Source organism: Spermophilus citellus (assembly GCF_964194105.1).
Source record: "Spermophilus citellus genome assembly, chromosome: 3".
NCBI lineage: Eukaryota > Metazoa > Chordata > Mammalia > Rodentia > Sciuridae > Spermophilus > Spermophilus citellus.
In genome coordinates this window covers 57,487,055-57,503,168 of record NC_138184.1, presented here as the reverse complement: position 1 = coordinate 57,503,168, position 16,114 = coordinate 57,487,055, and the positions used below count along the sequence as shown (strand labels likewise).

Sequence of the window (16,114 nt, the reverse complement as noted above, 5' to 3'; positions counted from 1 at the left end):
GGGAAGTCGGCCAAGGCCTGTTCTGAACCATTCCATCTCCTCGTGTCTGTGCTCGCGCACCATCTCTCTTTAAAATCATCTCTATTGCATCGTGTCTCTGCCTCCACAGAGGAAAAAAAATCACATAGGGGAACCTTACAAGGGCAGCTCCGTCATCACAGCGTGAGATGTAAATGGCCTGAGGGCAAAGGAAGCAGGTGTTCTGCCTTTTACTGCACAGAAATGCAAAATGTGAATACATCTTTTAAGTTGGCAGAAACACGGCTCCCTGTCTTCCCAAACCAATTTTTATTTTTTTTTCTCAAAAAGCAGGACAAGACAGGATAATAAATAAAGAACAGAAAGTCGTGCCCATAGGGCTGCCTTTAAATTCCAGTTTGCATTCCCTCCCTTCCAGTCTCCAGCGCCTGCCTTCTGCTCGCAGCATCCGTGGGGAGGGGAGCCCAGCAAGGCTCGCCTTTCTCCTCCCTCCAATCCAGAACATTCTTTGAAGGCCATTGATTTTTCTCTCCTTTGCCAGTAACCAGGAGAACTCCTATTTGTAGAGAGGGGGGACACTGCTCAGGCAGAAATGCTGGTGTCACTTAAAGCACCCCCGAGATGCACCGTTGTGTTGACGGTTGAACCAGGGGGACCCGCAGGCTGAATTCAATACTGACCTCTCCTTGATGCAGCAAGACCAAGGGGCCTGAGGGAAACAGCGTGCCTCTGTGGTACATGGACATTTGTGTACCTCCCTGGTCACCACTGAGCCGCTCTCACAGAGCTGCTTTACTTGGAGAGGAGAATTCCCTCTCTGTGAATACAGCACAGCTGCCCTGGAGACGGGAGAGCCTGCACCTTTGTCTCCTGGTGGTTGGATGGCTTTCTCTGCCAGTGTTCCGCACCCATGAGGCCAGGTTTGTTTGTTTGTTGTGTTTATATATAATTGAACTCAGGGGCACTTTATCACTGAGCCACATCCCCAGCCCTTTTATTTATTTATTTTTTATTTAGAGACAGGGTCTCACTGAGTTGCTTAGGGACTCGTTTTTGCTGAGTGAGGGTGGCTTTGAACTTGTGATCCTCCTGCTGTAGCTTCCTGAGCCGCTGGGATTACAGGTGTGCACTACCAGGCTCAGCAATGCCTGTTTTATTGATACAGCTCAAGGCGTTTAAAAATGACCACAAGTCACCCAGCCAGGAGGTGGCTGTCCAGTTCTTGCACAATTAAGGTGAGGGTGTTTCATAAGTCGGAGGGTAAGCTATGCTAGTACTGCATCATCTTGGGGACATGAGAGTTGCTAATTTAAACTGATCTGCAGAGCTGAGGTTAATCAGGTTAAAGCGTTTTTTTCAGTTCAGGAGGATAAGTGTAAATCACACTTTCTTTGCCAGGCGGGGTAGCACATGCCTGTTTTATCAGTGGCTCCGGAGGCTGAGGCAGGAGGATCAAGAGTTCAAAGCCAACCTCAGCAAAAGCAAGGTGCTAAACAACTCAGCAAGACCCCGTCTCTAAATAAAATACAAAAGAGGGCTGGGGATGTGGATCAGTGGTTGAGTACCCCTGAGTTCAATCCCCAGTACCCCCCACCACCACCAAATCACACTTTCTTTGACTTTAGAACTGGAAGAGCCCCCAAAGTGGGCTATATAATGGTCAGCAGAGACAATGAGACTAACAAGTGCACTCATTGTTCCTGAGGTTTAGATTCCTGCTCATCTGAATTACAACCCGGGCCCACTCCAGGTCAGAGAGTGATGTCTTTGTCTAATCTGTTGGCAGCAAGAGAATCTGTTTGCCTTTATGCCACAAATATGCTAGTTCTGTGAAAGTGCAGAGAACAGGGGACAAGACCCCGGCTTCCACGGGGATCCATTTAGCTTCAAACACACTTACACCTAATGAGTCAGTGGGGCACAAATCCCTTAAAGTCAAGTGCACCCAAGAGTGGCTGGCTGGCGGGGTGGGTGGCTAATTGACTGTGCTACTTTGCAAAGAGTGATCAGGGTGGGTATCACTGAGAAGGTGCCATCTACGGGGCGGACTTAGAAACGGAAGTCAGCTGTGCAGAGGGGAGAGTTTGCGGGGTGGGGGGGGGGGTGTGAGTGTGCTGTGGGTGTGTTGCAGCAGGAGGTGGGAGAGGACTGTGGGCTGAAGCAGAGTAAGAGGGCGTGTTGAGCCGGTGACGTTGCTGAGCCTAAGGGATTCCAAGTCACGTAGGGTCTTGAGGTCTGCAGAAAGACTCTGCATCTTGCCAATAACGAAATGAACCACAGAACCACCCTTTCCAGAGGCAAGTACACACATATTGCTCATCTTTGGGCAAGATTAGCCTTTCTGTTCATGTGCCTGCTTGCAGAAGCCCCTGGAGGAACATGTTAGTGAATGAATCAGAGGAGACACTTCTCTCCCAATTGAGATCCCATCCACAGGTCCCCCAGGGGAGTCGCTTAGGTTGAGGTAATACTGGCAGGAGATTCTGGATTGGAGCAAGGAGCCCTCCTGCTCTTGCCAGAATACTTTCCTTTTCCCTGGTGGCCAGGGGTTTCCAGGAGGCAGGAGCATAATCAGAGTGTGTATCACCGCCCCACCCCCAGCAGAATGGAACCCGATCTTCTTCATGTTTTCTGCTGCTGTGTGGTTTAGGAATCTGTTCACAGGCAGAATGTTCTCAGGTTTCACTGCAGGGCTCATAAAAAAGACAGGTTCAGGAAAACAGCACGTTTGGGAATTGGGAGTATTTGCTAGGATGTTGAGACTAACCCTAATTCTCCTCTTGGGTAGAAAGCCCTGCTGGGATCATGGTGCCTACTGGGTTAGCTTTTGTTTCTAAATGTGATTTGGAAGTTTTTTTTTTTTTTTTTTTTTTGGTACCAGGGATTGCACCCAGGGGTGCTTAACCACTGAGCCACATCCCCAGCCCTTTGATGTTTTATTTAGAGACAGGGCTTGGTGACTTGCTTAGGGCCTCCATGAGTTGCTGAGGCTGCCCTTGAACTTGGTGATCCTCCTGCCTTGGCCTCCCGAGCTGCTGGGATTACAGGTGTGCACCACCCTGCCTGGCTTTCTTCCTTCCTTACTAGAGTTCATCAGCTCGGACTGTTCATCATCTTAGCATGACACCTCCCTCCTCTCCACCTCCAGATCAGGGAGCCTTTGGAAGTGATTAGGTGGTTTGCAAATCAGCTCTTAGGATTTATAGATCAGAAATAAGCAGCAAGAAAGCAGGACTGGAGGACCTAACTCGTCTTGCCCTGACAATTACCCAGTGAATAATGAATTAAAAAAAAAAAAGAAATCACTGGTGCCATGGTGCACACCTGTAATCCTAGGGGTTAGAGAGGCTCAGTCAGGAAGATCGAGAGTTCACAGCCAGCCTCCGAACTCAGTGAGACCCTGTCTCTAAACAAAATGTAAGAAAGGGCTGCACATGTGGCTCAGTGGTTAAGCACCCATGGGTTCAAGAATCCTGGTACCAAAAAACCAAAAATATAGAAATTACTAGAAAATATACCATTTTGGTAGAATACAGTCAGCCCTCTGTGTAGGTTCCATATTTCCAGGTTCAACCAGCCCTGGATTTAAAATGTCGCCAGGCCTACACTGTTTGTATCTGTATGGAAAATGCATGCCCTTTTTTCTTGCCATTATTTTCTACATAACACAACAAGACAATTACTTATAGGGCATTTACAATTATAAATAATGTAGGGGGAAGACAAGCACCGGTTATGGTTTAGTCAGCTTTTTCACTGCTGTGACAAAAAGACCCAAACAGAACAATTGAAGGGGAGGAAAAGTTTATTTCAGGACTCACTATTTCCTAGATCTCAGTCCATAGACAGCAGGCTCCATTCCTCAGGGCTGGAGGGGAGGCAGGACATCATGGAGGAAGAGTGTGGTGGAGGGAAGCAGCTCACATGGTGATCAGGAAGCAGAGAGAGACTCCACTCTCCAGGGACTATTTATAGAGACCCCAAAGCCACGCCCCCAATGCCCCCTCCTCCAGCCACACCCACCTGCCTCCAGCCACCACCCAGTTAATCCCATCAGGGTTCATTCACTGGTTGGGTTAAGGCTCTCACAACCCAGTCATGTCTCCTCTGGACCTTCCTGCATGTCTCACATGTGAGCTTTTGGGGGACACCTCACAGTCAAACCATAACAGGTCAAATGCAAATGCTATTTCCTTTTATAGAAGGAACTTTGGTATCCAAGGATATCAGAGGGACCATTGAGGTTTCTCCAAGTGCAAATCCAAAATTGAAAAATTGACTCTCACAAGCATGGCTTTATTTTTATACTATTTTGTTGATGTGTAACTTTCATAAAATGAAGCAGACAAACAAGACTATACCTTACTGTAGTGTAGTCTTACACTTCCATCCTTCTGTTTCCTCCAGGTCTAGCTCCAGAACAATTCCAGTGTTCTAGAAGCTTCCCTGGTGTCTCCTCTCCCTCTTTCCCCATGGACAGCTTTCACTTGTTTTTAAGCTTCTAATAGATGAGAAGCACAGCATGCACTCTTCCTGTGACCTCTGCATTTTCTGTGAAATGCATCCATGTTGCTGGGTGCAATCGCCCTTTCTCATTGTTCTGTGGGAGTCCATCATATCAAGGTCTCTCCAGATAATTCCCAATTTTATTTAGATTTAAAACAATTACATCATATGGCTACACTATTAATTTTTAATTTATTTATTTTTATTTATTCCTTTTAGATACACACGACAGTAAACTGTATGTTGACATACTATGCATACGTGGAGTATAGATAGCTTCCCATTCTTGTAGTTGGACATGATGTGGAGTCTCGCTGGTCTTGTATTCATATATGAGCATGGGAAAGCTCTGTCCCCTTCATTCCACTGTCTTTCCTGTTCCCAACCTCCTCCCTTCCCCTCATTCCCTTTGTCTAATCCAATGAACTTCTGTTCTTCCCTCCCCCACCCCCTTATTGTGAGTCAGCATCCACACATCAGAGAGAATATTGGGCCTTCGGTTTTTTGGGACTGACTTATTTCACTTAGCATGATAGTCTCCAGTTCCATCCATTTACCAGCAGATGCCATAAATTCATACTTCTGTAATGCTGAGTAATATTCCATATTGTGTATATATATACCACATTTTCTTTATCCATTCTTCTGTTGAAGGGCACCTAGGTTGGTTCCATAGCTTAGCTATTGTGAATTGAGCTGCTGTCAACAGTGATGTGGGTGCGACACTGCAGTAGGCTGGTTTAAAGTCCTTTGGGTATATGCTGAGAAGTGGGATAGCTGGGTCAATGAATACACTATAATTTTAAAGAAATAACCTCACATTCATCGAAAAGTTGCAAAAAGAACAAGCACTGCCCATGTTATACTCTTTAAGTAACTTCACCTATTAACCTGTTAACTTCTTGTTCAATATCCCAGTGAATAATAGATTTTTAAAAAGATAGAAAATACAACATTTGATAGAATATACTCTTCTTGAAATAACTTCTTCTCTTTGTTCTTTTATGTTCAAATGCACACACACAACTTATGTCTGTGCAGTTTGAGAGGGAGTTACGTTCATCTGGGCCATGTCCTTCTGGGTGTGATTCCCCGGTCTTCATCTCAGGACTGCCAGAAGCTCATGTGACAGCACTTGGGATATAGAGGCCCACTGTTTGGAGTACCTGCTCTTAGTGATTATTGTCACTGCAAAGTGCCTCCCCCCAGAGATAGAAGGATGTCCCAGGGTCCCACTCACATCTTCTGACTCCTGGGGACCCATTATCACCCTGGAGTAGTAATTTACTGACCAGGCTAAGAGAGGAAACATCTCTTTATCTACACTCCAGTGCATTTGAGACAGAGGTTACCTGCCACTTAGGGACAGCAGGCGCATTAAGAAAGAAGTGAACTGGTCTGTAACATAGAACTGGATTCCAGGATGGGCATTGTCCCCGAACAACTTGGGTCTGGCCAGGTTTCCATAGCTTAGTTTCTTTATCCAAAATATCTTATGGAACCATCACTAGAGGAGTTCACTGAAGTGCTTTATAGAGTGAAATTGGAAACAGGAAACATCACACATAAGATACACAGTGGGCCAGGCCCGGTGGCTCATGCCTGTCATCCCAGCTGCTGGGGAGGGAGGCTGAGGCAGGAGGATCATGAGTTCAAAGCCAACCTCAGCAAATTAGAGAGACCCTATCTCTTAATAAAATACCAAAAAAAAAAAAAAAAATGGGGTGGCGGTGTTGGGGATGCAGCTCAGTGGTTAAGTGCCCCCTGAGTTCAATATACAATGGGCTCTTAATAACTGATGGGGAGGAATTAGCAACGTAATTAGCAACTAGTCTTGCGTTTTAAGCGCGCATCCTCTCTAGGCGCCCAGGGCCCACGATCCCCCCCCCCCCCCCGCGATTCCCCCCTGCGTCCTCTGTGCCCTGGCAGTGACAGTGCCAGCCGGCCCCCATTGCCGCCCACTTGTACTAACCCCGCGGTCCTCTGCTCTGTCCCCGCCAGGCCTCTCTGCCGAAGGTGGCGCCAAACGCCAGGAGCACCTGTCTCGGTTTTCCATGCCCGACCTCAGCAAGGACTCGGGCATGAACGTGTCGGAGAAGCTGAGCAACATGGGCACGCTCAACTCGTCCATGCAGTTCCGCAGCGCAGAGTCGGTGCGCAGCCTGCTGTCCGCCCAGCAGTACCAGGAGATGGAGGGCAGCCTCCACCAGCTCGGCAACCCCATCGGGTACCGAGACCTGCAGTCCCACGGGAGGATGCACCAGAGCTTCGACTTCGACGGCGGTCTCGCGGGCAGCAAGCTGCCGGGCCAGGACGCGGTGCGGGCGCAGCCCCTGAGCGAACGCACCCGCAGGAGGACTACCCCTCGCGACGACCACCGCCGCTTCCGTCCCCACCGCTCCCGGCGATCCCGCCGCTCCCGCTCGGACAACGCCCTCCACCTGGCCAGCGACCGCGAGGCCATGTCGCGATTGAAAGAAAGGCCCTCCCTGAGAGCCCGCGAGGACTACGACCAGTTCGTGCGCCAGCGGAGCTTCCAGGAGAGCCTGGGGCAGGGGCCCCGGAGGGACCTGTACGGCCAGTGCCCAAGGACTGTCTCGGACCTGGCTTTGCAGAATGCGTTCGGGGAACGCTGGGGACCCTACTTCACCGAGTACGACTGGTGTTCCACCTGCTCCTCATCCTCTGAGTCTGACAACGAGGGCTACTTCCTAGGAGAACCCATCCCCCAGCCAGCCCGCCTGCGGTATGTCACCAGTGACGAGCTGCTGCACAAATACAGCTCCTACGGCGTCCCCAAATCCTCCTCCACGTTGGGGGGCAGAGGACAGCTGCATAGCAGGAAAAGACAGAAGAGCAAAAACTGTATCATTTCGTAATAGGATGGGGGTCGGAGAGAACGGGGGGCGATGGGAACCAAGAATGTACATTCAGAAACTTGCACTGTTTTTGATTTTAAAGCGCTTTGGGGGTGGGGGTGGTTCGTGGGGGGAGAAAAAGGGAGCGTTCTCAGCTGGAGGCAAGGTTACAGATGGACTCAATAGGTAGTCACAGTTCTTAGCATGTTGAATATCATGTGCACCTTTCACGTTGGAAACACAATAGAGTCAGTGGAGGCCCTTTCCCATCAGTCATGTGTTGAGTGGCTGCTTACGAGGTGACAAACCCTTTCCTGCTCGATTATTTCCTCTCTGGTACTCTTACTTTTAGGACTCCCTCCCCCCCCCCTTTTTTTTTTTCTTTTTCAGTAAGTAATTTGTTTATTAGCCAAGACCCAAGACTAAGTTATTTACATGTCCATTGTAAATGCATTGTAAATGAGAGTTCTGATAAAATATTTTTGTATTTTGTAATATCAAAGGAATTTCTATATCGTAGGACTCCGTGGGGTCTTTGCATGCTCATCTGGCCTTGTCTTTGAGTAGTATTAAAAGGTGGCCCAGGACCACCACCCCCTTTTTTTTTTCCTATACAAATTTGTTATATGTCAGTGAGACCTTTTTTCAAAGGAGTGTATTCAATCTGGCTTTTTGTGGCTGAAAAAAAAAATTTACCCAAAGTATTTTATGCTCCATTTCATCTTAAGGAGCCATCCTTAAGCCCGCTCCCAACCTTGGTAGGATTTGTTCTCTACAAAGTGATAGTAATTTTTTTTTCTTAATTGCAAATGTAACTTTTGCCGATTTAATCAACCAGTGTCAGTCAAGTTGCGTGAGAAATGCCATCCCTTACCCGGGAACATTGAAGTTGCTTAATATTGATCTATCCCTCGGGAAAAATTAAAGTGACCGTGAGTGGTGGTGCCGTTGTGTGCTGTCAGCATGACATTGTTCTGAATGTGGCATTATTTTTCTGGTGCTCCTGTTTCCTGGATCGTTGTATCTGCTTTCCTTTCCCAAGGCAGACAGAGCTGCTGCCGTCGCCTGACAACCGGTTGTCCTCAGAGCAAATGAACTTAAACTTAAGTGTTTAGATTCGAGGGATGGGATGGTTCTGAGGGGCTCTGGGATCCAGGGTGTGTTGGATGTTATGCTGGAGGAAGGAACAAAGCTGTTTGAGGACAGGAAGGTCAAGGTTAAGATAGGAGGGGAAGAAGAAGTAAGTATATGAAAGAAGGACTTCCGCAGAGGAAATGGAGGAACAGTCCCCTTATGCTTGCAGAGAGAAGCTGGTTCCACAAGCGTAGTAACCTGAGTTCCCCCAGGAAGGTCCAGCTGCTGAGATTTCAGGGTCATGACTTGGGGAAAAAAAAAAAAAAAAACAGACTTTGTTGAAAGAGAGATTCCCATTTTGAACTTGGAGGGCTGTGGGTCAGACAGAAAGTGGGCTCAGAAGTAAGTTTGCTTAAAGAAGACATTTCACGGTTGTGCTGTTTATATAGTAAAATAAAACTTCCTGCCTTGCTTCAGTTAAAAATGAAGCACTTTTGCTCTTTCGTCCATTCTTCTCCACTCAGTGGATTGTGGCCATCAAAGTGACCCATCGGAGGACCCACCTTTACTGAGACGTACTGTCCACTTAGTACCTGGTGTGTGTGTCTCCGTGGCCATCTGCCATGGTGACGTGAGCGTGGTGGTATCTTTGCTGTCGTAGTTAACATTTTCTAGTATTTTTAATGGAGAGAATGTGAACTACCGTGGCTTCTCTGACACCATCCCACGTGGGTCTGGGGTGGGGGGGAAGGAAGGCTGTAAAGGGCGTGGTCATGGCACTCCATTCAGGATGGATTAAAAAATAATTTGCTTTTCAGGTATTTATAAGACATTTGTCATTGTCACTGATTTTTTTAAAAAAGAGCAATGCAAATGTTGGTTGTGGCTGTTTTTACGCATGCTATCTTCATATCTAAATGCTTCATTAATTATCCGAGCCTCTGGAGAATTAACTCTATTAACGTTTGTATAGTAAGTTTGTAAACTGCTTGGCAAACTGATTAAGAAATAATGTACAATACCACACTACTTAAAGTGGTAGGTTTCTGGTAGAAATTGGGTGAGTCCCATTTGGAGTTTGGAGTTCCTTGATTGATCAGAATAAAAATGTATTTGTTGGGGGGAAAAATAAAAATAAGAGAGGAAAAGCAGATCGCTTAACTTAGCAAATGTTCAAAAATATATCTGTGCTCTGTGGCCCCAATTCCCATGAAAGAAATCTCCCAGTAAAAGCGGTAGCTCTTACTTTTCCCAAAAAAGGCTTTAACCACCATCCGCACAAAGAAGAAGGTGGCCGAGAAACTGACGTCTAATCAGTACCCAAAGGCACCTAGAGGTGTAGCTGTCCACGAGATCATCCAGGGATCGAACCGGCCAGAGCTTAATGTGTTATGAGAATCAGGCTTCAAGGTCAAAGTCTACTAGCAAGATCACCTCCATAAATTCCACCACTCCAGATTACTCCCCACGCTAAACACAGCCAGACACCATCAGGGAATGTCAGTGGAGGAAACAGTTCCTCACCATGATGGTGACATCACATTGGGACTTCCACCCATAAGTGATAACTTACATGTAACATCCCAGAATCTCACTCCCCAAACTCCTGTGAATTCTTTCCCTGAGCAAGAATTCGGGGTTCTCCTCTGAGTCTGCCATCATAACCATCAGCTCTTACTGGTCACATTCCTCTGGTGGGTGGGGCCTGTGCTCACCTCTTAGAAGGTCATTTATCTTCTCTAGACTGGTTTTCAGAAGAGGAAGCTTTTCCCAGCTTGCTCTCCTCCCTGATGCCTTGGTTGCTTTCTTCCCCCGCCCCCCACTACCTCTCCTAATACTGGGCTTGTCAGTTGGTCACTGCAACCTTGGAGGTCAAGCCCTTTCCTACTGCTGCTAAATCCAGTAGCCACAGAACTGGCTCTTTTTCCAGGTCCAAGAAGTGAACAACGTCACTGAGTTGCAGTTCCTTCATGGTCCTGCCAGGGCACACCTGACCTGTGTAACTGTGAAAAGGCTTCTTGCCAACCTGGTGGCTTCGAGCATAGCATTCGGGAGTCTTCCTTCTGTCATAGGGTTCTGGGATCTCTTCCAAGCATGAAGGTGAAGGACGTTAGGGAAATCAGACCACGCTTCCTGATTTTGCACACATCCAAGGGAGGATTCCTGGGGTTGGTTATTGGCGCCATCTCTCCACCTTGCCCTTTTGTTCTCTAACCCTTCCTTCCTAATCCAGCCAGCTAAGGGAAGAAGCAGATGGGTTTTCCCAGGGTGAGCCTAGGAGGGAGCCCTTCCATCTTCTATACAGTAGCAAGATTGTGATTCTCTTCTCGTACCTGCTGTCTGCTTCTTGGGTTCTGCTGGCCATTGAGTCCGTGATACACACACACACACACACACACACACACACACACACACACACGACACCTGCTTTGCCTGCCTTGCAACCTGAGCAGATGTAAGCAATGAGTTACTCTATGCTTTCCCAGGAAATGTGGATACAGCCTCAGCAACCAGCCAGAGGACCCGCTGATTAAAACTGATGTCCTTTGATAACAGATATTTATGAACTGAAGTTGGGAGGCTGAGGCAGGAGGATCACAAGTTCAAAACCAACCTCAGATTCGTATCTGTCTTTCTGCCCTGGGCTCTCTTGCCATGGGACACCCGACATTGAAGAAGCAGCAGTCAGAACTAATCCGGAGATTGCGTTTCCTCTGTCCGCCAGATTGTGGAGGCTAAAGGAAGCCGGCCTCTTAGGCCAAACAAAGACAGGTCTCTCTGGCCTCCTTTTGCAGGCCCATGTCTCTTGTCAATTAGAGCCCTCTGCTCATGTTACAGGGGTCCAGTAAGAGTCCTTCTTATTCTTTTTTCTGATCCCACCTTCTGACAAGAAAGAGAACAAATATTCAAATTCCAAGGATAAGTGCTCTCTCTCTGTATTTCTAACAGAAACCAGATGCTAAGGGCTCGATCCTTCTATGGCCCAGGAAAGTAGAAGGTGGAGCCAGTTATCTGGATATTTCATGCAAGAACAGTTGCTGCTAGCCACTGTCCGGCACCTTCAGGAAGGCTTCAGGATGGAGCCTGCAGACATGTGTCCTAAGTCCCCCCTGCTGATTTTGATGGCATTTGCAGGTAGCGCCATTTGAGGTGCATTTCTTTAAGCACAAGAGAAGTGGAAGTAGAAAGATCCTTGGCCTCATGTCCAGTGGGTGGGATCCTCTGGGGCCTCAGCAGCCACCAGAGTGACCAGGTGTCCACCTGGAAGTCCTCATCAAAGTTAAAATCCCCAAAGGATGGGATTCTTTTCCCCTTCTTCCAACCGAGTAGCCCGTTGACAACCCTCATAAATCGAGACACACCGTTGGGAGACAGATCGTTTTACAAGCTCACTTCCTGCTGACCAAACTGGCTTTCTTTAAGAGAATAAAAAGCAGGAGGGGAAAGTCACATCGTGTTAGGAGACATTTCTGTGATTTAGATATGATGAATCCCTTGGGTAGGGGAGAAAAATAATTGTCTTGCTCTATCCTGAGAGTTTTCTGAGACATCCCTTTACCTGACTAGACCTTTGGCCACTCCTGTTCAACAGGTTGCTGATCAAGCTTTTCTAAAATTTTCAGAGAGACTCCGTGACTTACAAGAAAGTCTGTGCTCAAGCCTATCTAACCTGATTTCCATATTTTTCCATTAAATATTCTGATTCTCTCACGGACCCTGACTTAACATTCTGAAGTTGGGAGGCTGAGGCAGGAGGATCGCAAATTCAAAGCCAACCTCAGCAACTCAGTGAGGCCATGTATCTAAATAAAATATAAAAAAAGGGCTGGGGATGGGGTTCAGTGGTTAAGTGCCCCTGGGTTCAATCCCCAGTAACAAACAAAACCACGAGGCCATGAGTCCTCCATTTTCTCTAGTAAATCAGGACTTGGTCAGGATTTCCTTGCCTACACTCATCTCTTCCTGCACAGGATGGCTCTGCCCATCTCCTGCTTTAATTTCCCATGCGTAAACAAAACCTCAAAGGGCCTGAGGAGGTGAGGCAGGCCAGAGTCTGTTATGTGTCGAGCGTCACGCTGTTTGTCAAGAAGGCCCACTACGGGCCTTGGGTGTGGGCTCTGCCAGAGACTGTTCTGAACACTTTGCTCGAGATCCGTGCCCTGTACCATGGATATGATGTTTTACTGATGTCTGTAATACATTTGTAAACTTCCAATAAAATTTGAATAAAAGAAGTGTTGCCCTCTTTCTCGATCCTTCCTCACTTGGCAGATTTTTCAAGTGGTCTTGGCTTTTGAGCATCTCAATAAAAAGAGAAAGGCCACATGTGTTAGCAGGAGACTTACTATGAAAAATGGACCTGATTGTTTAAATTTGAGGGTTTTTTTTTGGGGGGGGGCGGGTACCAGGGATTGAACTCAGGGTGTTCAACCACTGAGCCCCATCCCCAGCCCTATTTTGTATTTTATTTAGAGACAGGGCCTCACTGAGTTGCTTAGGGCCTTGCTTTTGCTGAGGCTGGCTTTGAACTCAATCCCCCTGTGTCAGCCTCCCAGGCTACTGGGATTATAGGCGAGAACCACTGCACCTGGCTTAAATCTGAGTTTCTCAGTCTTGGCACCATCTGCATTTGGGGAACTTCATTCTTGGTTGCAGAGGCTTGTCCTGTGTGTCATAGATTGAAGAGTGCTAACATCATCAGCCTCTGCCCACTACATGCCAGGAGCACCTCCACTCTAGTTATGCCAAGTAAAAATTCCTCCACACATCACACCCATGAAGACGGCTACTATTAATGAAAAAGAAAATAACAAATGTTAGCTGGGTGGAGTAGCATACTCCTGTAATCCTAGTAGCTCGGGAGGCTGAGGCAGGAGGATCGCAAGTTCAAAGCCAGCCTCAGCAAAAGCGAAGCCCTAAGCAACTCAGTGAGACCCTGTCCCTAAATAAAATACAAAATAGGGCTGGAGATGTGGCTCAGTGGTTGAGTACCCCTGGGTTTAATCTCCAGTACCAAAAAAATAAATAAATAAATAAACAGATGTTGGTGAGGATATAGAGCAAATGGAACACGTGTGCACTGTTGGTAAGAATGTAAGATGGCGCACCACTGTGGGAAACAGTACGCAGTTCCCCCACCCCCCCAATTAAAGATAGAACAACCGTGTGACCCAGCAATTTTGCTTCTGGATATACACCCAAAAGAATTGAAAGCAGTTTCAGAGATATTTGTGCATTTGTATCCATAGAAGTGTTATTTATAATAGCAAAAAGGTAGACGCAACTCAGATAGATGTATACCACTGGATGAAGGGTAACCATGGCGGGATGAATACACACAGTGGAATATTATCCAACCTTGAGAAGGAAGGGAATTGTGGCACATGCTGCAATGTGGATGTACCTTGAGGACATGATAGCTTAGTGGGACAACCAGTCACAAAAGACACATACCGCATGACTCCACTTAAATGAGATATCTAGAGCTACGGTCATAGAGGCAATAAGTCAAAGGGTAGCCATCATCAGGGCTGAGGGGAGAGAACACTGAAGAATTATTGTTTATTGAGCAAGAGTTTTCAGTTTGGGTTGGTTGGTTGGTTGGTTGGTTGGTTGGTTTTGGTTTGGGCCAAACATTTTATTTTGGATTCTGTGGTTTAACACACACTTCAATGGTCTTATCAGGGGAGGAGAAAGGGAAGTTCCTGTAGATTCCCAAGGAAAAGTCAGAAAGGCAAAATATGGCCAGCATTATCCATTGGGTTTGGGGTTTTTTTGGGGGGGTGGGAGGATTGGATGGATCCACTTTCCTTACACAGATATCTGAGCCGGGTTTTGCACACTGGGAACACTGAGATTTCAACTAGGAGACACCCTGCAGTCCCGAGCCACCCTCAGAGCTGGCTTCTTTGCGTAGGTGGAAGGATCCATCTCTCAGCGGAGAGCAGTGGACATCTAGTGGCTGGATGTCTTTGGGGGATCTTAGAATTGCTTGCCTCATTTACTGGGAAGAACTGGATAGGAAGTGGCCTTTAGGGACACTCATTTGGAAAATTACAACACAAGTACAACCAGTCTTGGACATTTGACATTTGATTGTCGAAACCAACTCAAGATCACATGAAATGAAACATGTTTGACTTTGGTTCCTCCCCAAGAACTTAAAAAATTATGAAGGGGAACTTAATAGGAAATGTACAAAAGGTCACACCATTTTTTTTTTCCTTTTGGTCATCTGTGGGTAGTTATATGACAGAATGGTTTCCACTTTTTGTTTGTTTCTTTGAATGGGGAATTTTGGTCCCAAGTTTGGTTTGTTTCTAGGATCTGCTCTGCCTCCCCGTCGATCGGATTGGCTCCTCCAGGGCCACCACCAGGGGACTTCAAGTGCTCATGACTTGAACTTCTGTAGAAATCATGTGGAGGGGCCACCCCGTCCCATAGAAGGGGGCAGCCCTCTTCTTGTCTGCCAACCCGATCACGACCACCTGAGTAGAGATCACTCAGGCTGCCACCATATCTGTCACTTACCTGCTGCAGTCACCATAGCGAGTGCTTCCACTGTAAGATGGCGGGGCCTCGTGTAGTGGGGGTCGTAGGTGAGTTCCCATGACTCTTGTATGACTCTCTGGAGGAACCTCCACTTGGATGATCTGAATAATACCATCCCAGCCACATCCACCTCTATCACTGCAGCCTCATGATGGACGGTCATCACGTGAACGGGGGTGACCATCCTCAGGGTGGGTAGAGTCTTTTGGAGGTGATGCATAATCTCCTGTGTCACGAGAACTGAAGTCACCTCTGCCTGATCAGCTGTCTTTAGTGAGATATCCATCATCTCTCAGGGACAAATAAACTCTAGGTCAGGGCAGGGGTCCCTTGGAGGTGGGCCCCCATTCCTCTCTCTCCCATGTGATACAGCAGCCCTTCCTCCTCTTCCCCTGCAGCCGTGAGCTGATCCTGAAGGGGCTGACCTTCCAGGAGAAGGACCCCACTTCTTGGTGGTGGCCCTCTTTTTACTGGAAGAGGTCCCCTGGAAGGACTTGCATCGTCCCTGTGCCCTCCCTGGGAAGGGGTCCCCTAGGTCCTCTGCTTCCTCTTCTTCCTCCTCTGAGACCCCTGGGAGGGCCTCTGCTTCCTGGAGGCCGAGGTGAACCACGTCTACCCCTTTCAAATGATGACTTGGTGGCTTGTTCCACCTTGATGGCTCTTACATCAAAGGACTTTCCATTCCTGTCTCTGGCTGCACCCTCTCTACACCTGCTGGACTTTCAAAGGTGACAAAAGCAAATCCTCTGGATTTATTGGTTTCATGGTCTTTCATCAAGAGCGGTTCCACTCTTCGTCCACACTTGCCACATACTCCTTCAAGGGCTTTCTCATTTGTTTCTATATTAAGCCCACCAATGAAGAGCTTCCCTGGGCCACCTACGCCCACCGTTTCTCCCCCCTGGTGTGTCGGAGGGGAGGTGACAGTCTCAAGCTCACCGAGAGGGCCTTCCAAGCAGCTCAGCATGAATGGCAGCTGCTGGATCCGGACCAGAACAGAGAAGCTGCTGGGGCTGTTGTTCAATGAGCGAGTTTCCGTTTTTTGCAAAACAAAAAGTTTTGGAGAACAGTTGCAGAGTGATGTCGAATTAACTTATTACTGAACTGTATGATCAAATGGTAAAGATGGTAAATTGTTACATGAT

The 16,114-nt window shown here is 47.5% G+C and overlaps 1 protein-coding gene and 1 pseudogene across 4 annotated transcripts in view; one reads left to right on the top strand and one right to left on the bottom strand.

Annotated features, from left to right (window-relative positions):
* PRICKLE2 (prickle planar cell polarity protein 2) overlaps positions 1–9,655 on the top strand; it is a 334,763-nt gene extending 325,108 nt beyond the window's left edge. For all 3 annotated transcript variants that reach the window (XM_081284129.1, XM_081284131.1, XM_081284130.1), the window contains one exon: positions 6,487–9,655. In XM_081284129.1, coding sequence (XP_081140255.1) covers positions 6,487–7,364 — 878 coding nt within the window. In that variant the 3' untranslated portion in view covers positions 7,365–9,655. The remainder of the gene's footprint in view (positions 1–6,486) is intronic.
* Positions 9,656–14,648: 4,993 nt separating this feature from the next.
* On the bottom strand, positions 14,649–15,936 carry LOC308643346 (RNA-binding motif protein, X chromosome-like; annotated as a pseudogene). Its single transcript has one exon. The product of its transcript is annotated as an RNA-binding motif protein, X chromosome-like (transcript).
* Between the last annotated feature and the right edge of the window lie 178 nt (positions 15,937–16,114).